Raw genomic sequence first — 25033 nt, forward strand, 5'->3', positions numbered from 1 at the left:
TTTAGAATGCAACGATTGAGGCTGCTATCATAAAATGCATTAAAAATTGACCACACACGTCAGTCTTTTATTATAGCTCCTTGCTAGTGCTATCAAATCCTGTTTGACGCCATTTGTTCGATTTTGTCAACAGAAAAAAATAATGTAGCAGAATTATTTAGGGTTTTTTCTTTTAAAATTAAACCCTAACCTAACGGTCAATGAAAAACAAAACACAGGAAAAGACGTTTGAATTGTAATGTTTTATTAATTCCACGTACATAAAATAATATAAAAAAAATCCTGGAAAGGTCACGGGTGCTTTTTTTGATTCGTTATACAACAGTTCACAAAAAACTCACCATATGCATCAGATTACATCAGAAGACAGTGAAGCCGGACACTCGGACGCGCCCTTTTTGTTAAAGCTTCATAGAAAATTACCGTCATTAAAAAAAGCGAATAATTTCATTTCACATGGCATTACATCACGTTGACAGTAACAACTACAGTCCTCTATAGACTACACTAAGAAAAACCACACAAGGAAATACGTGTGACATGCCATGAACATTGTAAAAAGCGAGAGTAGTAGGCTGTAGGCAGCACCCGTCGATAAAAGAGGTTTAAGTCGCATATTTTTAAAGCCTTACGTTACGTCAAACCACATTTTTGTTGGTAAATTATCTGGAATTTCCTATCGAGCACGACACAAGTGAGAGTGAAATTTCCATTTAGGAAGCATAACACGGCGGGCAGGTGAGGCGCAATAACACCTAATTTCTACATTTCGACTAATTATTGTATCAAAATCCGTCTTTTATGAAGCGACTCTAGCTCCAAACAGTCGAAGCAAGCCTGAGAAATAGCCTCAAAAGTTTAATTTTTCTTTTATCCCTGAAAAAAGCACAAAAATTAAAAGAGCAGTCATCCCTGGATGTTACTGTGTTTAAAATTGCTTTTTAACATTTGGCACATTTTATTAATCCCTTCTTGTGCTCATGAAAACAGTTATTGATTTCTTTAGCATAACAGTTTTAAACTCACGCGGTACCCTGGAGAGCTCCGCGTTCGCGCACTACTTTTTGGCGCCTCTCTGTGCCCATCCGCGCCTGTGCTGTAAACAAGTTGCTGCTCTTAGGTCACTTTGAGGTCTCATAAACTGTAAATAAAAGTGTGCTCGCGCTGTAAACTTTATGTCGCTTTTTAAACCTTACAGAAGACTACAGATGTCACACGAATTAAGTCACAATCTCAAGTGATTGACGGTCTGAGGTAAAAAAAGAAATTGAAGATACACTTTGATTTGAACCCTTCACGTGTAGTAATGGTGGGTGAATTACCTGCTTGAATGTAGGCTACGTAAAAAATAAAATATTGTACAATCTCCTCGCAGACTTGGGTTGATCTCAGCGGCTCGGCTGCTTGTAGTTCCCGTTGATCTCCTCGGAGATGTTGACCGCCTCCGCGCCCAGCGGTAACCTGTCACTGTACTCCGAGCCCACCTCGAACTCCTCCGGGTTGGTTTTGGATGACGATCCGGGGATGGACTCTGTCACCACGCTTCCTTCTGCCTCCCCCTCCTCCTCACCGTCTCCCTCCTCTCCCTCTCTCTCGGCCTCCCCCTCCCCCTCACTTGGGTTGAAGGTTTTTTCAGACTCCACAAAAGACGCCCTGCGATCAAACTCAGTCATTTGTTTCTCCATCTGATCCGGGTTCTGAGCCCTCATGATGAGCTTGTAGGTCTTCCCCTGGTATTTGTAGAGCAGGTGGCAGCAGGTGGCTCCCAGTAAGGGGACGGTGGCCAAACCCAGGAGGAAAATGCTGACCACTACGATGATGAGGAGGGAGGGGATCTTCTTCCTGGTTGTGAAAACTACTTGCACCTGACAGTCCTGCCCCCCATAAGTGAGGCAGAGGGTGTAATTGGTGCCTGGCTGTAAACCATGGAACCTGTAGGCATTAACCCCCTCCTCTATGTTGGACCACTGCACCACAGAGTGTCCTTTTCCTGTATTCACACAGAGGTAGAGCATGTCTAATGTGGTTTTACTGTTTGATGACTGGTACAGACCCATGGGCTCTTGAATCACCATTTCCTGGTTTTCATTTTGACTCAGATGCAGGTTAGATTTACTGCTGGGCAGCTGCAGTGGATTCAGCTGTACTTTGGCCTCTGTCTCTGACACTTCTAGTGCGATAACCCCAAAATCAAAAGTGTACTGCTTCAGGTCATCCAGGCTCAAGTTAAAGGCGTGGTTTGAGATGTACTCACTGCTGTCTCTCACTCCACACTTGCTTGCAAAAGTGGGGCCTTTTGGAAACCCACCGTTCTTCTCTGGGTCTACACTTTTGTCTGATGATTCTTCAGGAGTGACCTTTGTCCTCTCTTCAGTCTTGCTCCTGTTGATCACATTGTTTTTGGAGGTCTTTGGGTCTGAGGGCTTTTTAATTGAAGGGCGGGTCTTGTCTGGTGTAGAAGCAGGGATTTGGTCAATGGCATGTTTCTGGCTGGCTGCCATAGACACCCTAACGCTGCTCTCAGTCTTGCCTAAATCATTCACCGCAGTGCAGCTGTAGTTTCCATCCTCCCTTTTACTCAGCCGAGGGATGATGATGGAGCCGTTCCGAAAGACGAGAAATTGAGTGTTGGTTGTTTTGTCATTAATTGGTGCATCATTTATCACTCCATCAGAGGGCAGAGGGAAAAGGTAGTCCTGATTCCCTGCAGTGATCTCCCAGCTGACCTGAGGTTTAGGGCTTCCTGTTGTCTCACAATTTAACACTACCATGAATCCCTCATACAGCTCAGTGTTCTCAATGTCAGGCTGGGACGTTATTGTGACAGAAGGGGCCGTGCACACCAGTTGGGGGATATTTGTAACCTGTGTGCCTCTCAGGTGCTCAGGAGAATCACATACAATGGAGTTTGGCTCAGGGACAGAGATCTTAGTGGTTGCGATCCAGTCCCTCAGCCACTCCAGGCTGCAGGAGCAGGAGAAAGGGTTGTTAAAGATCTGAAGGTGAGACATGGAGGAGAGAGCACTGAATGTCCCCTGCACAATGGTGGTGAATTTATTGTTGTTTATTCGCAGCGACCTGAGGTCTTTGAGCGTGGCGAATGCATCCTTTGGAAGATTTATCATCTCATTGTTGTTCATTTTCAGGAGCTGCAGGGCTGTGAGGTTGTGCAGATCCTCCCAGGGAAAGTTCACAATTTTGTTGTAGCTGATATCCAGGTTTCGGAGCTGGATCAGAGGGGCCAAGGTGTCCGTCTCAATAGTGACGATCTCATTGTGAGCCAGCCAGAGAGAGGTGACCTGGGTGATGTTGACGAAGCTTTTGCTCTTCAGTAATTTGATCTTGTTGGCAGAAAGGCTCACAGTGGTCACATTGGAGGGGAGGCCCACAGGTACCACCAGCAGGTCTTTGTAAGCACAGTCAGCAAACTGGTGGGCAAATTTGTCCTGGCAGCTGCAGAGCTCAGGACAGCTCTGAACAATGCCAATCATACAAATCCACAAGGCGAGGAGCTGCAGGAGCTGTCCAGCCATTTTCTGCACCTGTAAGAGGCAATAAACAGACATCAGGCAAAGGTTGCAATCACAACAGACACTCATATTGCATCCATTATGTCCATTACAGTGGCGGAAATGTACTGTGGAAGCTTTTACATCTTATACCAGTTTAGATATATTATCACTGAAATGCTTGTATTGTTTAAAGGTGCATTCATGCTATTAAACACAACTCAAAAATGCTTAAAAGACACAAAATCAAACAAAAACAAGACGTAGTGCTGCTGCCCTATATCATGATTTAAACCTCCACGTGCAAAGCACTGATGGCCAGCCTCAACATGACTCACTTTCTTTAGCAGTTTTGCACATTTACACACTTTACAAAAGCTTATATAGAGGTATGTGAGTCAGTAATTTCAGGGTCGGTGGGTCTCTGCTGTGCAGCGAGCGCGCGTCTCCACAGTCCGGTGCGTAAAAACAGGCGCTGTCTCTAGTGCTGAAACCTCTGATTTTTGGAGCTACATGCGAACATTTTATTCTCAGCAAGATCTAAAGTGCAACATTTTTATTATTAGTCTCACGTTGGCATTGCTTTCTGCACTCCTGTACCGATGCCCTTGTGATACAGTTTCAATTGACCTAAGGGGTGATAATTTCCCTCCAAACCTCTTATAAAGATAACGTTAAATGATTCATTTTTTCACCATTCTAACCATAATTGACTTATTAATTACAAAATTGTCTTACCTGTCTGCTGTCAACTTCAATTCTTGTGTCTTTTTAAAATCACAGTCGGAGTTTACAATCCTCAAAAACAAGTTTAATGCAGGAAAAAACTCGATTCCTCGAATGTTTTGGATCCTTTCACATGACTTTTGCACACATCGAGGGCTGCAGCGCGGATGAAGGGCGGAGGGATCATTTTTTTTTACCCGGTGAGACGCTCCTGCAGTCCGAAGGCGCGTTTTCTCTCTCCAGCCCGTGCTGTGGGATCCACTGCGCGTCCCCGTCGCCACGGAGCGAGAAAAGGAACCCGTGAACGCGCAGCCTCTCCCATCTCTCTCCTCCTCACTATTAAAGATACAGAAGCTCCGGGTCCTCCACCCTCAAAGAAAATTCATAATTTAGGATGCGATGTTTAATTTATGCCCCCCGACCCCAGCCTAATCTTTGACCTGGTTCGGGTTAGCTTTAGCCTTTTGTCTTTAAATAAAAACGGGAGTTCACAAACAAAATTACTATTTAACTTTAGTGGTGATACTCCAGCACTGCGGTGAAATAGCGAATATTATTTCGACGGAAAACAAACAAGCAAAGGAGAAAAAAAGAGTGACAAAAGGAGTCAAACAAAGGAAACCTTTGGTTCATTCAGATTAAGCTATTTGATGCCTTTTTAAATTCGACACCGCTGCTTGATGGGATTTACTATTAGCTTAGCAAATAGGCTAATATTTTTCACGGAAATACAGGCTAGGAGGAAGAGAACGGAAATAGTTCAAGATAAATGATCAATTTGTTTTAAATAATCTCCTTAGATTTTTTTAAACTTGTAAAAGCCCGTTGTACCGTCTTTCTCGACATTTTTTATATTTCAAAGACTACAGCCGACAACTACTTCACGTTTGTCTTACATTTAAACTAGCACTATTTGCCTTTGTATTCCTTAAATGTCTGTGTCACATGGATCAAGCGTGATAATTTAGTGATACTTTTTCCTACTCCAATACTGCCCTCTTCTGGTTAACTCAAGTATGAACGCCATGTCTTTAACTCTGCCACAGAAGGGACCACTCGTTTTAGCTAGAGGTGGAAAAAGTACACAACCATTGTACTCATGTTAAAGTACAATTCCTCTGGTTAAAATTTACTTAAGTAGAAGTAAAATTACAGGTCTATAGATCTACTCAAGTAATAGTAAAAAGTATTCAATTTTAAGTTTACTTTTAGTACTAAGTAGCTCAGGAGTTGTACAATAAAACATTATCCTTCCTTATTGACAAGACCAACAAGAGAATAGCTCTCAGCCAGGTTGCTCAGGTAAAGTCCCACCTCTATAGGCTAATGAAGTAAAATACACAGCAAAATTAACAGTGTTAATTTAATTCATGAAGCGTTATATGTAACACTTTAAAAGTGTCTGTTTGTCCAAAATACATATAGTAACACTACACTTTTTCACTGTTACATATTTTATAACATTTAAATGTTCCTTAAGTTTCATATTTACTATTGTTACATACGTGTGTGCCTTTCATGTCACTTAATGTATGTAGAAGCTGTATATAGAGAGTTGGCAACACATGAAGCTGTGTTGAAAAACCACAATAAAAATGTTATTTGCAATATAAAGTCGCTTTCCTCTTGATCTTTAAAAAGTGTTTTATAATGATTGATCACGGATATTTAAATCAATAAAGAGATGAGGATGAGAGACTGCCCAGTATTTTAAAATGAGTGAGGTTGAGTAAAAAGGAAACAGTTTAGGTCCTTTGATAATCTGGTCAAATTATGTAATCTTAAACACCACATAAAATGTTGTACCTTTTTTAATGGTTTGGTTGAAAGATGAACCTTTTTCAGGGTAATTACATCAATAAATCTGATACTGCACTGACATCTTGTGGACAAAGTGTAGCAGGACATTGAGTCAATATTTGCTTTGATTGATCTCTAAATCTTGATATTTTTGTTATTCCTGGTGTGCCAAACCCAACAATGTTTTTTTAGTAAAGTTCGTGACCCATTAAGGGTGTTTTCTAAGTGTAGTAATTTCACCTTCACAATGACTGTTACACAGACTCACTGATAATGAGGAATCAGGAAGGAGGGGACCTCATGACCAAATAATATGACCTGAAAATTAAGGAATTGCTTATTGGCTGATTTTAAGGTGGTTTTAAAGAACACATCTGGGTGAAGATGTTTATGGTTGTTCGTTTTGGATCCAGCAACCACTAAGGCAGTGGTACCTGACCCCTTTTTCTAAGAGCCCCCTTTATTTTTTTCTAAGAAAAGCTGAGCCTTTTCAAGAACCACCTGGGGAAAAAAATGATACATTGCTGTTAAAATCAACTCAGATTTTAAGTTTCATTCACAAAACCCCTCGGAAATAAGCCTACACATATGCTTCTTGCAAACATACCTATTTAATAAGTGTTTTATCATTATTTTAGTCACTTCAAGCATATCTAAATTTGACAACCTCAGAGCAGACCGCGCCTTACCCCTTTGAGATCTTTGGCATCCACCCAAGGGTTAGGAAACAATTCACTTAGGGATGTGCATGTTTTAAAGGTCACATATTATGCAAAGTACACTTTTTCAGGCTTTTCTAGCAAAAATATTTGCCTCTGGTCTGTCCACAATCCCCCAAAGAATCAGACCCCCCACCACCTTTAAGAAAATGTGTGCTGAAACAAGCCATTCTCAGATTTTCCCCTCATGATGTCATGAGGGGAGTTAGCACCACCCCCAGGTAGCCACCTGAGAGGGGTGGAGTCAGACAGCTCACTAACATTAAAGCCACAGATGCAAAAATAGCTTGTTCTGAGCAGGGCTGAAACTTTCTAGGCGTGCAAAAATACAATACTGGAGTGATGTGTTTTTATTTTCAGCAAAAGATTAAAAAAAGTTTACAGGCATGTTTTGGGGACCTCTGAGACCAAGACAAATTTGTCTTAAATGGGTGAAACATGTGACCTTTAATTTAATTTTCTACCATTGTCCACTTAGGCTAGGACACTCCTATCATATTTTTTTTTCCAACAAGTTTTTCCTGGCTAAAGAATGTTCAAAACAGGCAAAAAAGCATCAGTGTTTATTTCTGTGCCTGGCTGTGACTGAAAGATTTAGCTAAATGTGAATTATTATAAAAGTAAGAAATTGATCTTTTTATGAAGCTGGCTTAAATATAGTAATGATTGTAGAAGAAAGCTTTGCAGCAAATAGGTTTGGCATTTAGAGTTTAATTACACACTGAGACTTGTTTCACAGTCAAGGTATCAACTTGTGCTTAAACTCAGTTTAGGTTTAATAGTAAAGTTTATGTTGTGAACTTTTTAGCCAACAGTGAACTCTTGCTGAACTAGACCGGTACTACAAACAGACCCAGGGTTGGGTTTAGTAATCAAATGACTGGGTTCTTTAGAAAATCATAAAGTGACTTTTTGTTTGTGTGTGTTGTTGTTCCATAATTTCCTGTGCGCTGGCTTTCTCATAATGAGTGTTCCCTCTAAAGAGGCTCAACAGGAAACCTGGAGCTATAAACTGTCGCCCAATGTCTCTAGGGATCAAGGTCTCTTCATTCTAGTGTGTACACAGCAGCTGTCATGGTCACCATATCACAGTTTAGAATGCAGAGAGGCACCACCCAAACACAGAACAGCTGATAGTCAAGAGGATACTGCAAGTGATACTTAGAAGCTCTGCATATAATTCAGGATCAGTCTATGCTTTTTCATGGTGTCATGAAATGACCATGTGAAACATACAGTATGTGGATTTTCCTACAGAATGAGCATAGAGGGTCTGGTTTTAATAATAGAGGGTGGTTCATCATGACTCATAAAGAGTCACAGATCCCACAATAACACATTATACATCTCCACCTAAACTATGAGTAACAAACGAAGCTGCAAAAACTCTTCATTTCAGACTGAGACATAAGCGCAGGGATCTCTGGCTGTGAGGTCATCATGTCAGCTCCGGCTTAAACCAGAGTCACTGATTTTCATTAAAGTGATCTGACACTACTAACACTGCAGCAGGAGAGACGGTGTAGTCATTAACTGCAGGGAAAACAAAATTTATGGTGTAATTCTGTGTTATAACAACAAATGGAAACAAGGTAAGATATGTGGCTATTTCTCTCCATACATTTCATATCTAGCTGTTGCTGACCACAGCCTACACTCCTTTGAGAGTGGAGGCAGTGGTGATAGATGAGGAGTTACCACACTAGGATGACTGTGCTGTGCAGATGTGAAACTTCAATGTGACTGTTCATTTTGAGTCTAGGATGAAACATAAGGAGAGATTTTCTTAATCTTATGGAAGATCTGATGGGAATCCAGGATTTCCCTCTAAGCGCTTGTAAAGCAGCGGCCAAAGATAGAGAGTGAGGTGGTGTTAGGTCGGGAGTGCCATAGTGTAAACACGATGTTCTTACTTTGCAGTAATTAGCAGATCCCGGAATAAGTCAGATTACAGTAAAGGTCCTTAAAGTGTCATCTGTAGACCTGATTGGAGCACACCATGCACTCAGTGCCATTTTCTAAACACATGACCTAGTAAAGAAGAGGAAATATCCAGTCCTACCTCTCAGAGGTATAACTACGACTCCTTGTGACCAAAAATGTGATGAATTTCCAGCTTTAGTAAAATTTTCCTTTTTATTGTTAAGAATTTCATGTTAACTTAAATTCTTTAAGTGACAATGTCAACCAAGCAAAATGCAAAAATATACAACTTTTTTAATTATAGGGACAAATACTGCTTTTAAGTACAAAAATATAAAGTATGAAACATATCTTACAATAAATAAACCATGAACACAGTATCAAATAAAAATAACATTAAACATCAAGCTTCGTTACTTGTTAATGCAAAACTATGAAGCTGTTTCAGAGGAAAAATGGGGTCTTTTGTGCAAATAAAAGTTGAAACTACATGTGATGTGCGCTGCAAGAATATTTTGGTTCCAACATCTTTGCCAGTGTTAGCAAACTTAGCTTTGTTTTTTAATAAGAAAGGCATCATCAATTTGGTTTTTATAGAAGCCCTAAGTAGATATGCATCCATACATTTTATTTACAATATTTTCTTTGATAATGAATAATTAGTGTCTCAAGATGTTGACTAATCTGTCAGATGTCCCTAGAAAAAGTTTGAAACAAAGTAAGAAATGTGATATAATCTTACTACTATAATTGGTGCCGAGTCTGTCTGTCTGTCTGTCTCGATTTGCAGGCCACATTGTTGCTCCAAGTGTCAGACTCCTTGGGTGTACTGGTTTGAAACAAATGCAATAAAAATTGTAAATATGTGCAGATTTTCTATAAAATCATTCAGGGATTTCTGCTGTGTTCTATTTGCTGCAGAAGTCGAAGCTGGGAATGACGTCACACGCGAGTTGAATACGTTCCATTTGCTATGAGCTGGTAGGAGGATGTGACAAAGCTGGAAAACAGCTGGACTTTGTTGAAATACACCCACATGATACAGATTTAGATGAAAGGATTCACCTGCTCCATTCTCAAAGTAAGGTCTCTGTAAGGCGCTTCTCTGTGCTCATATTAAACAAGATGAAATAGGAGATGTGTCACACGTTGTTGTTAGAATCATTCCCTGACAAATCACAGTTTAATTTCAGTTTTGTTAGCTGTAGTCACTGGTGCTGCGTAAAAATGTTTGAATATGGGTCTGTTTCCGTGTAGCCAGCATCACATGGCAGGTGGGCTGTGTGATTATCTTGGTAAATATGCACCAGCCCGCAGAGACACTGAGTTATTATGCAGTTGTTTGGGGGGTGTTTTTTGTTGTATTAAGCATCTTCTGATGAGGGTGGTAATATTATGGCATAAATAAAGATTAGCCAACTGTCTGTGAGAGCTGATGGAAGTGCGCTTTAGTTTCTATGACACACAAGCTTTCGTGAGATCAGGAAAGAATTTCACCTCTGTATGACTTTAAGATGAATGATGATAAATGGTGTGTAAATAAGGTCGGTAAATCTTACTTTGACATTGCTATTACTAAGCCATAGCCAGGAGTAACATCAGTCTGAGACTCCTAGCTGTGTTTTTTTAACCATATGTGGCACCCTTATGCAAGACAAGGATGGGCTTCCTTCATTCACCCATTGTAAACACACCCACCCATGTGGGTGCGTGTGGGATTTGACACACCGGGTGCATGTGGGAGTGGATGGCACATGCTGCGGGAGCGGGCAGTAACTTTTCAGAAATCAAGAGGGAGCAGGATTAAGAAAAGAGTCCCACGCAGGACTCTAGTTTACCTGGTCTGTATGTGTAATAGCAGTATAGCATGTCATGGTCAATCTCAGTGACCAGCCTATTGTTAGTTTTTTTTTTTGCTTAACTTCTGGATTTTTTTTAACAGGGAAAACAGCACTGTTACATTGCAAAAACATTATAAAAAAGCCAGGACCTGAGGAGAATTACCAGAAATTACTTGTTATCCTGGAAAAATGAAGTAATTAAAATGAATGGATGCATGGCCACTAATGGCCATGCACCTGTATATTTTCTCTTAAATGGATGTTGCTGAGCAAGTCCTCTAAGCTTTCTATGCTTTCTGCTTTTGATATTGCCTCCCTTTGTTCTATCATGCACTATAATGTGACATTAACATGTAGTTTAACTACACCAATGAACTTGCTCCATCAGATGTAGTCAAAACTACCGACAACAGTATCTAATCAGTTCTATGTCAGGTGCATACTGGGTACCGGTTATCTCTGATAACTGCTCACAATGCAGCAAATCTCTAACAAGATCACTGTTCATAAAAGTGAACATGGTGAAGCTATTTTGTGCCACTTTCCCATGTAAATGAACAAAGTGCTCATTATTTAACACAGTAGTCCTGTTCATTGCACATTTTTCACACAGCTCTCTGAATTTGGCTGTTGTGTCACCAGAAAGTTGAACAAAACAGGGAAATCCAGTGGGGGTCCTGCTACCTCCACCCTTCCTTAAACAGTTAAAAATAATCTGCCATCAGGACTCAGGCACAGAGGAAGTTAACACAGGAAAACTGTATTTCCCTGACCTCTAACAGACCGAAGAGCTTAGACTTGGGTCCATCATGTGCACACTCAACTACCAACAGACCACTGGGACTGCTCTTTCTGCTTTTTATCTAGATGATCACAACGTTTAACACTGTGCTTTGGTCCAAGTGTTCATACGCCCTTGTTCAAAGGAAGTTCTTCAGATAACCTCTTACACTTTCTTCTTTTATCCCTTATCTCAAAAGGAAGAGCAGTACTTACTCAATGAAATGTTACCAGCAACTCATATATGGCCCTGCAGAACATTTGTACTATCTCTACTTCGTACTACTTTCTCCCTCCATCACAACAACCTCTTTCCATCCTGGCTTCTTTACAAAATAAACCTGATCTTAGCATTATCCAGAAAACTTGAATCCTCAACTCTTCTGCCAAACAAAGCTCTTTGATCACTTCCTAAACAGTGCTAAGGCTCAACAGAAGAATTTTCCATCTGGAACCTCTGAGCTGCTGGCTTTATCAGTGTTAGAGTGGCTTTAGTGCTGCACGAGTAAAAGATCACAAAATCCTGAACATTGCAACAACTTGTGCAAGAGTGATCCAAATCAATTGTGGAAAACAAGTTGAAGCATAATTTCTTTTCAGCAGGACATTGCTTCTGTCATCACTTTCCTTCGTATCTACAATGCTCTGTTCTGTAACAATCTTTTGCTCTGCAAGTTGATAATTTTTCACCACTTTGCGGTACTCTTTCTCTACAGAAACACACTCGTAGCTGCCGTAGCTATCATGTTCCATAGAAGGGATAAGGTGCAGACAGTTTGACTGCATCTGCAGACATGGGCTGATCTGTTTGTTGTGCTCCCAGGTGTAGTCAGCATGGTACGAGTCTATAGGACAGGACAGATAGAAAGGGACTCCCAGGGGGACAGAGTGGTCTGTCCGTAGATCAGCTGGTGATGCTGGAGGTGTCTCACGTTTGGTCCGAATTACTTGTCTCTTTTCTAAAAAAACAAACAAACAAAAAAAATGTTGAAAATAAAAGAGATAAGACTGGTATGTTCTGAGCCAAGTGAGAAAAGTATGAGAAAAGAGTCCAAAGAAACTACCTTCTGTTGAAGGGCCTGAAGGGCACACATTTGGTTCCCCAGTCTTGATATTTTGAACTCCTCTTCTATGACAAAAAATAAAAGCATCCTTTGAATCATTTTTGTGTACCTTTGAAATTCTCAAAATAACCTTTTTTGGAAGCTTGTAGTTTCTAAACACTTTCTCATCTCTGTATCTTGTTATCCTAAGTTATGTGCTGTAAAATGCAGTAATATGAAAAAGGGCCTTTTTAACGTATTTCCTAAATGGTCTTTGTAAAAAAAACTCTGTCCATACTCACTGCACATTTGAGGTGCATCCATCAGTGTTTGTCCAGGCACAATAAGGGTCCCGGGCCAGGACACACTCTTGACAGGACCTGTTATACTCCTGGCACCTCTGGAGGTCCACAGCAAATATTTTCTCAGAAAAACCTATGACTAACTTTTTCTGCACAAAAAAAGAGAAACATAATATCAATATAAACCTGCATTAGTACATTTCCCATTCCACAGAGTACAATGTAATGAACTGTTCATTAAAACACCAACATTATCATGTACATGTTTCTGTAGCAAACATACACAAGAAAAAACAAACTCTAAACAGCTCATATAATACAACAAGCTCTCATAAAGCATGGAGCGGTCTCAGCGATGTTTTAAATCCCAGTTATGCTGTCACAAAATTGGAAATGCTGTTTTAAACTAACTTTTGCTTAAACAAATGAGAATAAAGTCAGGCCTTTATCCTCCTGGCAAAAATCTACAACACATCCATCTGGTTATCAGATCAGTCACTCCCTAATTCATAAAATACAAGCAAATCCATTATGACAAAAGATGGCCCTCCAGATTGTGTGTTCCTATAACAATATGAGCTAGAGACCAGAACCTTTAGATTAAACCAGGCTGTGATCATAGGTTTTTCTTCCGTTTAATTTGGTATTTTAATATGGGATATGATGTGACTTGTAGGACTTGCAGCAAACCTCAATTGGACATCTGTCGTTTGTCGTCTTTCATCAATACTTGGCAATAAACAGTCTAGACTCATCAATAATCATCACAACAATTGTTTGATAATACTATATACCACTGGAAACAGAGGTCAAATTTTCTTGAAAATTCCAGTGAAGCCAGCAGTTATATCAAACCACTTCCTGGAAAGACTTTTTTTCTGTGAGGCATTTGTCTAGAATGTAAGACGGTCAATTCTCTTATACACAGAGAAGCCATTTATCTGGTAAGTCCACAAAAGAATGTACACATAATACAGAAGCTTTACTTGTGCTTTTAGCGATACAAGCCTGAAAAATGGAACTAATTTTAATGCAATTTTCTCACAATTAAGGAGAATAAAGTGTGCTGAAGTCATGATGCAGATTTGTAAAAATTCAAGCTTTATCAGACCTCCTCTTAAGAGGAGAGGACAACTACTTTTAAATAGCATGTTTTTGGTTAGTGATCAGTGGTGAAATTTTCCCATTTTCCCATTACAATGGAAATACTCACAAGAGCCCTTTTCTGTAAAAACTATAAACTTCACTTAAACAAGTAGCAGTTCACTTAAGAATAGAGACTTCCTGACACACAAATCTGCAATGCACAACATCTACATGCTGTCTTAATGAGCTGTACCCTTTTGGAGTCGAGTTTCATTGATCGAATCGATGAATGGCTTGGGATTTGCGTTTCAGAGATGATGAAAGGTTCAGACCCAGCCTCTAACACCTTATGGATCTTCCCAGAATCTGTCGGAACATCAAGCAAGCAACAGTGTTGAACGTTGTTATTTTGGGAGTGATACTGTTGGCGTTATTTTTAACTCATTGAACCCAGTTGAGATTACAGACAATGCAGGGTCACAAGCTAGAACAACAGCAACGCACAAGGTACAAATAGTGTGTCTTTAGGTTCAACGGCGTATTTTTGCAGGCTTCACTCACCAGTGGCTAGAAGAAGAATATTATGCATATGCTTGTCTGCTCCTTTGACTCTGTCAACAGCTATCTTTGTGTAGTTGTTGTTGCTTATATAAAGTGGAGCTTTAGTATGCACCGAGTGGACCCAGTCACTCATTTCTGGGTAATCCTTCACCATGTTTACAGTGGCCAGCGGTAGACTTCGGCTGTTTTTTACACACTGAAACAAACACAGAGGGAAAGTTTTGTTGTATAAGAGTAGTTTGCATTCTGAAAACAAGAGGATAAACAGAACATTTACAGGATACTTATTTTAAACAGTTTTATGTTTTTAGGCACACAAACCTAAAGCATGCTGTGTCTTATTTTGACACTCAACAACAAGTCTGGTAAACTGTTTATGAACTCAAAGCCATGTCTAGAGCCCCCTTTTTGTTCCTCATCAACAGGGCTGAACCCAAATCGACTTCATGAAAAAATCTACAGATGGAAACACTGAATCACACTTGATGGGGATAAGCTATGCAGATGCATATTTTCCCCCGTCCACCATATTATGTAACACGCCTGTTCTTTTTTCAACTACAGTTATTTTTAAGTCATTTGAAATACAGAACCACAATACATGCAACAGAGGGCGGGAAACAAAAATAAAATCCTGAGGGGAAGTGTTACGTCTGTGTGCAGACATAGCAACAAAACAAGTCCTTACCGTCCCCGGCCTTGGTGTGGGGATGTCTTTGTTGTAGCCTTTGAAAGCTGAGTTCTCAAATGTATCTTCAATCATTCCTACAGTGTAGATACACACTGCTGTGGCATTCCTAGAAGAGAGACAATTAAAATGACCATAAATAAACTCTGAAATTTGTGATTGCAATAACCTTGGTGAAATAAGAGATAACATGTCCACTTGGCTCTCTTTGGAACATTTTTGGCTGCAGCTGGGAAACTTTACTAAATGGAGGTGTGGTACTCCCAAAGTGAAAAACTGCCATGACCTCAGCCAGATCCTAAAATTTGTTTAGTTCCCGCCTTTGGATTTCTTTCAAACACTATTTCTTGTTGTTACAAATTATACAGCTCCTTCCTGCCCTTTTCCTTTTATTTCCATCACTTACCCATCTGCAACCATAGTTTCACTGCTCCATGTCTCTCCTCTTAACCCAGCAGTGATCATATATCAGTTTATCTGCATGTGTTTAATGATCTTGTTTACCTGTCTTTGCAGCTTACATCCTGCCTGTCTGACGAACAGCCATGTTGTGCGATTCTTTGCCTAGCACTTGATTGGATTTGTGTATCTGATCTGCCTGTCTACCAAGGTTTGAGCCCCGCATGGCCTTTGTCCAAAGCAAACTAGTGATGGTAACTCTGATGGTAAGTCGGGTTTTTAGGTTTCTCTCACACTTGTAACACTTTCAACCCTAACCAACAAATTGCTGGCATAAGCCAAAACCTTGTATCTCAATTTTTCATGATTTTATTGTGTTGTTTTCATAAAGCAGTGCTATTATTCACACTATACATCTGTCAGTGGGTTTTAACCAATATGAAGCAATAAAAAGTGTCAAAAAGATGCTGACCACGACCAGTGTCTTTAGAGATACAAGGTTTTAAGATGAGACCAAGGAAATGTTCAACATCTTCAGTAGCGAGCCAGCTGTTACACTATTAACTATTGTTCTACTTCCAGTGTGACATAAAAATGTGTCTGCCAGTTCTACCGATGCTTGGCATCTCTGAACTTCAGTTTAGTATTTCTCTGCCCTTACTGCTTTCATTTCCATCATTTTTCTTTTAGCTTTATAACTTTTGACTTCTGGCATCAAAGGAAGTTGGAGCTGATCCCACCTGCCCTTAGGCGAAAGGTAGGGTAAACCCTGGACTGGTCACCATTCAACCACAGGGTCAACATAAAGAGACAGACAAACAGCCATGCTAAAACTTGCACCTATTAGCAATTTAGAGTCACTAAACAGCCTAATGAGAATATCTTTGGACTGTGGGAAGAGCCCAGAGAGAATGTGCAAACTACAGAGAACGGCCGGATTCAAACCAGGAACCTTCTTGCTGCAAGGCGACAGCAGTTAAAAACCCCATGCTTTTAATTAAAGGTGCACAATATTATCAGCATGATTCTGGTATTGGCAGATATAAGCTTACAAAGTTAATTATTTCCTCTGCAAATGCATCAGCAATAAGTATCAGCCATATGTACCGAATACGTTTGCAGAGTTTTAGGCAGAACCAACACACCTATGTCAGCGATCCCTTAAACTTTTAAGTGTGTTCTAAGGGCTGAAGTTTGTCTTTTTGTTAAGTAAGTTTGTAAATATCAGCATGTTGCATATCTGCAAAAACCCAAAATCGTGCATTCCTATTCTTCACACAAAAGTAAGAACGTATTTAGCAGAGCTCCTTGTAACAGGCCAAGCCAATCAGGATTGTTTTTGGAGAACAAGGACTCTCCCAAGGACAACCTTGGCTGATATCTTGTGCATTTTCCTGATTATTCTGTCCTGATTGGTGCTGTCTGAGAAAGGAGTGAATCAAGGAATTCCAAGGTTAGAGAGGGATAAAAGACTACAACTGCATATTGAACAGAGCTACAGTCAGACTCTTCCAGATGGAAAAAGGCCAGACACACATCCTATCATTGGAGATAAGGTTGCTGACCTATGAAAACTCTAGCTTTTCAGATTAGAGCCTGCAGATTGTAGATCAAGTAGCTGAGAACTGAGGAGGAATTTTCAAATAGCCTTGTGGTTAAGTCTGCGTGCCCTGTGCACAACTGACAACAAAAGATGTTAACCGAGGAGTAACTGGCGAGTCAATTACTCCTTGGTTAAATAAAAGCATCTTTTGAGCATCTTCCTCCAATACAAAATAAAATGTACTGTCTGTCTGATTGAGTCAACTGGAAACAAATAGAAGAGGCTAACTTCTGTGTCATACTGTTTAACACAATGTGTAAGACAAAACCTATAGGCTGGGGTTATTTTGTCTCCATGGTTAAAAATATTTCAAAATGCTGAGCTTTCAATCTGAAGTAAGAGCGTCCTTGTGTCACCCTGTTGGTGCGTTGCTCATCTCGTTGCTTAGTAATGAATAAAAGGAAGAGAAAGTGCCTCACCAGCTGCTTGTGAAAAGGGCATAGACCCTGGTGTCTTGCCAGTCTTCAGCATGCATCACATAAATATCTTGGAGACGGTTGAAATACAAAGACTCCTCTGGAATCCCGCAGACAAGCCGGGCCTTGAGGAATGAAGTCCACATGTTCTGAAAGAATCTTTTTGATCCACCTTCATCTACCTGCAAGAGGACATTGATTATTTACACCAGGGAGACGCTCTAGATTTTACTGAAATCGATTAGCTAAAGGTTATTTGATAGGACCTTGATTTTTGGAACAGGACACAAGCACATTCAGGGCTGATCTTGTTTCAAACAAATGTCAAAAAAATGTTAAGATTATTTTTGAGGCTAAAGAGGCCTTGTTCAAGATCACTGGGCTGCAGCTGCATGCATAATAAGTACTTTCAACATCTTTATGTTTGGTCAAAGCATAGCACCATTCTCACATTACTGTTGAATGCCACTCTGCCAACTTATCATTTTGTTTTTTGCACAGTGTAAACATGTTTTTATTATGATTTGATCCATGATGAAAGCCTGAGCCTTGGTCAGAGAATATCAATATACTCTTCCAATATTTAAATTCTACAACTGTAAATATTGGCAGACCTTAACTATTGTATTCAAAAAAACATGAACGAGTAAAGTCAGCATTAAACAGAACTTGTTTGACAGCAGGTGACATTTAATCTCCCCTACCCTGCTCTATAAGACTTCAATATCAAAGCTCCTACGGGGGGCTTTTAGCTGGCTATTTAACAGACTGAAATTAATACTGATGCCTCTGTATGAATTACAGAAGCAAACAAGAGTATCAGCTTCAAGACTGACCACCTCTACAGAGTTAACTTTATTGGCTGTAACTGCTGGCCAGCAGTAGGTGTCAGATAACTGGTTTTCAGCATGTTGACATAAAAGTCTTTGTTCATATTTTCCAAATGAATATTCACAGAAAGACATCCTTTTGACTGTAGTGTCCATTAATGCTGTATTCTGAATGGGAAGCTCCCATTATCTAAACAAAACCAGTGTACTAAAGTGTTTGACAATAGGTTAACTTTCGGGACACTGGCCCTCTCAATGTCGCTTTGTCCTCAACAACCATTCAGACTTCAAAAGCAGGTACCAATTTAGACTTTAGGTACCAATTTTGTCAAAAACAATGGCTAACCAGGAACCTTTCCAGGTCCAGAGATGCTGCTGATTCCGGCTCATTATTTTCACATTTTCTTGAAGTTATTTCCTTGAATAAAGGAGAATATTAAACATACAAAGCCATTTAAAACAGACCTAAAAGTCACCCCAAGAAAAGCAGAAGTTAACATTGTAACATGGAAACAGTGACTTCACTGAAATTGAGGTTGTGGGCTCTGCCTGAAGAAAAAACAGAGACCATGAAAGGCAACAGGCAGTCAAAAATGCAGAACTCCCTATGTACCAGAAAAGATCAGCAAGATGCTTAATAAAGAAACAAAAGGAATCATCTCTGTGAACAAGGGGCGCTAGATCAACTATAACTAGATTTTCCTCACATGAGCTTTAAACTCCTTTGGAGTATCCTGTAATTTTAGAGTTTTTATAATAGGAAGTAGAAGAAGAAAGCAACTGTGTGTGAACTTATGAAAGCAGAGGTGAAAAAGTACACTACTGTTAAACTGAAGTTAAAGTACAGTGACTCTGGTTTAAATTTACTTAAGAAAAAGAAAAAGTACTGGTCTATAAATCCACTAAAGTAAAAGTAAAAAGTATTTAATTCAAAGTTTACTTGAAGTACTGAAGTGCAACTGAGGAGCTGTACAGCCACTACTCCTTTGAGAGTGTTAAATATTTCACAAACTCTTGAAAATCTGTGGCAAGGTGGGTTTCCTCTGATAAGAACAAACAGGGAGTCAACCTCAAAGCAAGGCAATTCATAGTGATGAAGAATATGGACTATGCATCCATAAGGACTGCCTATAGTCACAGCCAGGAACTCTAATTCAGTGGATAACTTCGCTCATGGTGCAAATGTGTCTCACATAAAAAAACAAAACAAAAACAAAAACAAAAACAAAAAAAAAACAATTTTACTCAGAGTGGAGTTAAAATTACACTTAAGGAGTTTAAATCAACTCAGAAATGTTAAACCCTGAGATATCAACAGTCCAGTTTGGCTGTGTACAGCTGTCTTGGGATGTGGACTCATTCTCCTACTATGTGCTACTATGTAATCAACAGAGGAAGTACCCAAAAACACTACTCCATTACAGCTATTTTAAGTAAATGTAATTGCTTTCCACCCCTGCATGGAAACTTATTTAAAGTGTGGTCTTAAGGACACTGGAGCACAGAGCTTTCTCTGTCCGGCTGATTTGATTCTACTTGAAGTTTCAGAGTCTGTATTTGTCTTCAGAAACTTCCATTGGAAAAATATTGTTGGCTCAAAATTCATTTAGCAGATCTTTTAGTGCTTTTATGAATATGGAAAAACCCTTTATCAGCAGATGGAAATTGTAAAAGCACTTTTCTACAGCTGGGTGAACTTCCTCTACTGATGAAGATATGAACAAAAAGCTCCTAATCAGCCACTGAGTAGACCTTGAGACTAGTTATTTTTCTACCGTTGATCATTAAAGTTCTCCCTTTCCTTCCTTGCTTGCTGAAGCAGTTCATCTGTATTTGCTTGGGTATTCTGTAAGATAAGAGTTTCCCTGCAGCAAGCCAACTCTACTCCGATGTACACCTGGGCGTACCTTACAAACCCTGGCCACCCTCGATATCCAGGGGTCAGCTTCTGGGTTCTGATCGGAGTTCTTCTCACGGAAAAAGATGTAAATCTTTTCGTTGTCAGGGTCTTGTTTCTGCCTCACCCAGGATGCAGCAATAAACGTAGGCTCTGTGACAGGAATAAGCGATGTTTACCCAACTTTTTTTTACCAGTCCCAGCAAAGAGCAGTGTCAGCGGATGATATATGACGCAGGAGCTTGGCAAAAACAATAATGAGAGTGCCTCCAAGTGAAAAAAAAAACAAGATGAGATGAAGGCTGAACAGTTTTTTTTTAAACAAACAGCTATGATTTACATTAAAGGATACTAATCTCAATTCACATGCATGCAAAAATATGTCTGATTTCCTGTTTCAGGGTTTTTTTGTATATTCATCTTAGACGTTCAATTAACTCAATTTATTTACCCACCTGAGACCCAGTTATCATACATCCAAACATTAGTCCTGTGTCCAGCCTTCCTCCTGAAATGTAATGAACTTCCATCTGTATCCAAAGGCGCTGCTGAATATAGATCCTCCTCTAAATATAGCACAGAGGCATCACGTGAAACAGACGAAACATGTTTAATTATTTAATTTTTTAATGCACTGGCATGCCAACTCTGCTCTTACACATGACTGGATGTAGTTATATAAGCCTGCAGCCAAGAGTTACATGTTGAAACAACAGAAACACTGTTTACTGTAGCTACAGAAGGGATGTTTAACATACCTACTGTGAGGGACAGATAGTTCTGTGTGTACGAGAACGGAGAGATGCCGGTCCCCTCATAACTCTCGACTATATCATAAGACTGATTGCTGACTGAAGAAAACTGTGGAAAGAAAGCAGGACAATGTGGTCATTGAAGCTAGATAACTAGGATGGAAAAAAAACAACACCCGAATAAAATGACACCCAGCACGCTAATTAAAATTTAAAGGTGCAGTCGTCTCACCACAAAGCTCCACGCTTTAATCAGCTTTGGCTAGCTGCTGCCAGTTAAATCAACTAAACACCAGACTTGCAGTATGTTGAGCAGATGTGAAACATACAGTCTGATATATAAACAAGCACTCACAATCCTCCAGCACTGTGGTCTGTGTCCGTTTGTCCCGCAGACAAAGAGACTCTCTTGAAACTTTTCAATGACAGTGATGACATTCTCACAAAGGCCCTGAAACAAGAGCGTGTCATTGAAAAGTAATCCCTCAGGACTGACTCTACTCATTCAATCCATAAGATCATTTTTCTCTACTTACTTACCTCATCACATGGCTGTTGTCCTGTTAATTTCAGAGGATACCTCTGTAGGGGGAAATCATTTATAGAAAATCAGAACAAGTTTCAATTGAATTCAGCTTTAAATGAGATATTAAATATCAAAACAGAGCTCTCAAATGTCTGAAGAATGTTACAGTTGAAGCTCATGTCAATGTTCTTGTTTTTTTAAGGCAACTTCATAATATTTGAAATAGCTGAGTGGGAGATAAAAGTGAAATACCTGAAAGCCACCCAAGATTTTTCCCTTCGGCCTACTTTCTGAAACAAAGCCTGTTTCACTTCAGATAATGTCTGCTGCTCAAATGTTTCAGCTGCTCCTCTCCATTAGAGAAATTAGATCTGTCTAGTCAAGAGGATCTATGTGTGCAGTATGGTCAGATCTATGGAGGCTCTTAGAAGCAGGCTAGATCAGTGGTTCTCAACTGGTCAGACATAAGGACCCGCTACCATCTCATGAGAAATGTTCAACCACTTAAATTAATGTAATGAAAAATGCTGCAGTTTGTATCCTAAAGGAAAGCGAAACATGGCTGAACAAGGAGACAGGATAAACCAACTGCTCTGTTATTTTATGTTAATGTAGCCTTAGGGGTAGGGTAATTCCACATTGAATGGTGATGTCATGGGCTTTGGTTTTGCCCTGCTCAAATAAAACCAAGCCAGGAAAGAGGTGAACAACTTTCTAACAGTCTAAATAATAATAATAAAAAAAAACAATCGCACATAGATTTCAGTGCTTTCATATGTTTACAGCAACCTTATTCCAACATATCTAGTGTGTCAGGACACAAACTTTGGATATCACTTTACAGGAACTCTAATGAAATATATGGATGTACTCTATGTTAATGTAGGGCTTACATACATCTTAGACTTTTGCCATAATGTTAGCACACATTCCTGACCCACTTTGGGCCCCAACCCACCAGTGGAGAACCACAGGATTAAAGATCTATTTACCAGTTTTTCAATTCTGATTTTGATTATTACCCTGCTGAATTTTGCTTTAGAGCACTTGGAAAAGAGATTTCATTTTATAACAAAAAGTCCTGTAAAGCAAGAAGAAAGTTAAACAAGTTAAACAACAGAAGACCATATCATCAACCCTAGAACAAGATTTCAATGATTAAAAAAAAAAGTGCTTTGTATACATAAAATAATCACAAGAAACTAAGCAGTTATCTTTGCTCTGGCTGCAGCACATTCAACATGCCCATCGACTGTGCCACGTCCACTGTCAAGTTTCAAAAACAATAATTTAAATTCTTAACATTCTGGCATCTAGGTAAGATGCGCTTGCAAATTGAAGGGAAGCTAGACTAAAAATTGCAGATTTAAAAATCTGAATAAAAAAAGAAAGAAAAACTGCTGATTGTACTGTTAAAACTTTTACCTAGAAATCAGGCAAGAATATTAAAAAAAGTGATAAAGTGCTCTGTGCTTTTATTTTGTAGTAGGATTGAGTGGAAGGGGATTATGCTAAGGGACTAAAAAACTAAAAAAAACTTATACTCAACTTACAGTATAGTGTGTTTAGAGTCCAATTTCTGAATTTGTTTTACATGGACTTTAAATGCTTTTCTTAAAGCTCCCTTGAGTGGATTTTTATTGATCACAAAACAGACTTAATAAGAGCAAAGGTTCACAGTGAGTACTAAGAAATCCATAGGACAGTCATCAAGAGGTACCACTACAGCACTGTGTGTGCTCTGCCCCTCCAACAAAACAGCTCTCGCTTTGATTTAAGTGAGGAGCAGAGGGTGCCATGTCATGTACTTTGGCTGCCTCTAAAAGTAACACAATGAATTTATATCATAATTTGAAATCCATGTACAAAGTAGTGTCTAGAATAATCATGATCTCAGTACCAGTCAAAATAACCATGATTGTAAAATCTGCCATGATCAGACAGTCTCAGTTCCTCCATATTCTTAAAAAATATATATAAACTCAAAACACATTGCTAGAATAGTTTGCACATCAATTGAATATTTCTACATTTAAGACCAATTTTGATGCACCTTTTGCTCAAGTAAGTATGAAACTACAAATATATGAAAAGGAATAATGTTGCAAAACTTCCTCCAACCTTTTAAAATATGAGTGAAAAGCCTACTCATTTATTCTTAAAATAATATATTTTTAAGACCAGTTGGGGTACAATCAGATTTTTGATTTTTCACTGCAGAAACTCCCTAATCAATGTATGTTTCTGACAGAAGGTTAACAGACAACTCCTCCCAACTTGAAACTCCATCAGCAGGCTGTAACAGTGCATCTCTCTCAGTGGGTGCTCCCAGACAGTGTAACAATAGGTCTTTGATGGCCATCTGCTACAGTACAGCATCTAATTACGACCACATCTGACGCACAAGAGCCACTCTATAAACCACACAGGCACCAAGCTGAGAGCCCATCAATAAAACATTAGACAACTTTAAATATAGTTGACTGTACAGGCAAGTGTGTGTAGATCAGGCAACAACATGCATTAAAAAGGTAACACATAAAAAAATATAACTTCAGAAACACCCACCTCTATAATGTGATAATCATCCACATCGAGTTTTAACACAAAGTCAGTGCCACCAATGTACATCTCTTGATAGTCCTCCTGATAGTAAAACACGCTGTGGTTCTGGGAGACTTCGTAATCAAATCCACCGCTGATGCTGTCTGTGGAAAGAAAGATAACCAAATGATTTGTTACACCTGCAGTATCTGCACTCTGCTAATCAGGAATCTAGACTGAGACTGAAGCGGGTTAACGGCGGATTTGAAGACAGGATTAACGCTAAATGGTTTTTCCAACCGCATATTCAAGACATCAAATGCATTTTAAACAATAAAGGAAATCCTAAAGGCAAAGTAACAGGTGAACGTTTACCTTTGCTCAAAAGTCGAGGGTTGTTATTTTTAGCACCGAGAATCGGAGTGTCCTTCAAAATGACACAGAGGACGAGCTGAAAATCCTGAGCGAACCACATATACGTGAAGATGGATCGCTTCATTTTGCGCCTCTGATTGCGGGCGGTTGTTTTAGACTACCTCTCATTTAAACTGCCCACTTTATTACTGTGAGTCTGTGTTTTAGACCAGTGGCTACCTCGCCCTCAAGACTCCGCCCTTTCATCCACTCAGAGCCGTTCACGTCCTATCATCTCCAAGGTAGATTTGCCTCACCGGGTAAAGAAAGTCTTTCTCGGCAGAGGCACCCTTAAGCTCCCCAGGGTTTACCCTACATAATGTCCAACAAATTAGAATCAACATAAATACCGGTAGATCGGAGAGTAGTGTGGGACGTCACAGGTCCTGAACAAGATTTTGGTCTTCCTCTTAGGAAAAAAACATGACGGTGGTTATTTACGTACTCGGCTTGTTAAAATAAATACTGTAGCTCTTTATAGAGCAGTTCCCTCATTTGTGACACTTTTAAACCATTTTTGCTACATTTGTCCATTTTTCCCCCTCTTTAACCCCTTTCAGTATTGTATCCAAAAGTCATTGTTTCGGGCAATTTTTGAAACATTTTGGCATTTTTAACCCATTTAATCATTTTTGCCCTTTTTAACCCCCTTTTACAATTTTTAACCCATTTTG

General features: G+C 39.5%; 2 protein-coding genes across 2 annotated transcripts; both read right to left on the reverse strand.

The window, feature by feature from the left end:
• Window positions 1-227: 227 nt before the first annotated feature.
• On the reverse strand, window positions 228-4483 carry islr2 (immunoglobulin superfamily containing leucine-rich repeat 2). Its single transcript, XM_041794695.1, has 2 exons — window positions 4248-4483; window positions 228-3542 (listed from the first exon to the last, which is right to left on the reverse strand). Exon 2 carries the CDS (start codon window positions 3531-3533, stop codon window positions 1389-1391), a length of 2145 nt encoding a protein of 714 aa, XP_041650629.1. The 5' UTR covers window positions 3534-3542; window positions 4248-4483; the 3' UTR covers window positions 228-1388.
• Window positions 4484-8214: 3731 nt separating this feature from the next.
• Window positions 8215-24516, reverse strand: sema7a (semaphorin 7A). Its single transcript, XM_041794907.1, has 14 exons — window positions 24321-24516; window positions 23970-24109; window positions 21416-21457; window positions 21231-21326; window positions 20882-20984; window positions 20579-20689; window positions 20134-20276; window positions 17400-17578; window positions 14979-15087; window positions 14291-14486; window positions 13983-14095; window positions 12644-12792; window positions 12363-12427; window positions 8215-12257 (listed from the first exon to the last, which is right to left on the reverse strand). The coding sequence occupies exons 1-14, from the start codon at window positions 24442-24444 to the stop codon at window positions 11812-11814; spliced, it is 2016 nt and encodes a 671-aa protein (XP_041650841.1). The 5' UTR covers window positions 24445-24516; the 3' UTR covers window positions 8215-11811.
• Window positions 24517-25033: the final 517 nt, after the last annotated feature.

This window comes from Cheilinus undulatus, linkage group 9 (genome assembly GCF_018320785.1).
Source record: "Cheilinus undulatus linkage group 9, ASM1832078v1, whole genome shotgun sequence".
Classification (NCBI taxonomy): Eukaryota; Metazoa; Chordata; class Actinopteri; order Labriformes; family Labridae; genus Cheilinus; species Cheilinus undulatus.

Bases quoted from the DNA above. Each gene is read 5' to 3' on its own strand.
- sema7a (XM_041794907.1), bottom strand. From the start codon at position 24,444: ATGAAGCGATCCATCTTCACGTATATGTGGTTCGCTCAGGATTTTCAG. The intron at 20,985-21,230 runs GTGAGTGCTTGT...TTCTTTCCACAG, and splicing joins GACCACAGTGCTGGAGGATT to TTTTCTTCAGTCAGCAATCA. The intron at 14,096-14,290 runs GTGAGTGAAGCC...ATGTTCCGACAG, and splicing joins TATTCTTCTTCTAGCCACTG to ATTCTGGGAAGATCCATAAG.
- islr2 (XM_041794695.1), bottom strand. From the start codon at position 3,533: ATGGCTGGACAGCTCCTGCAGCTCCTCGCCTTGTGGATTTGTATGATT.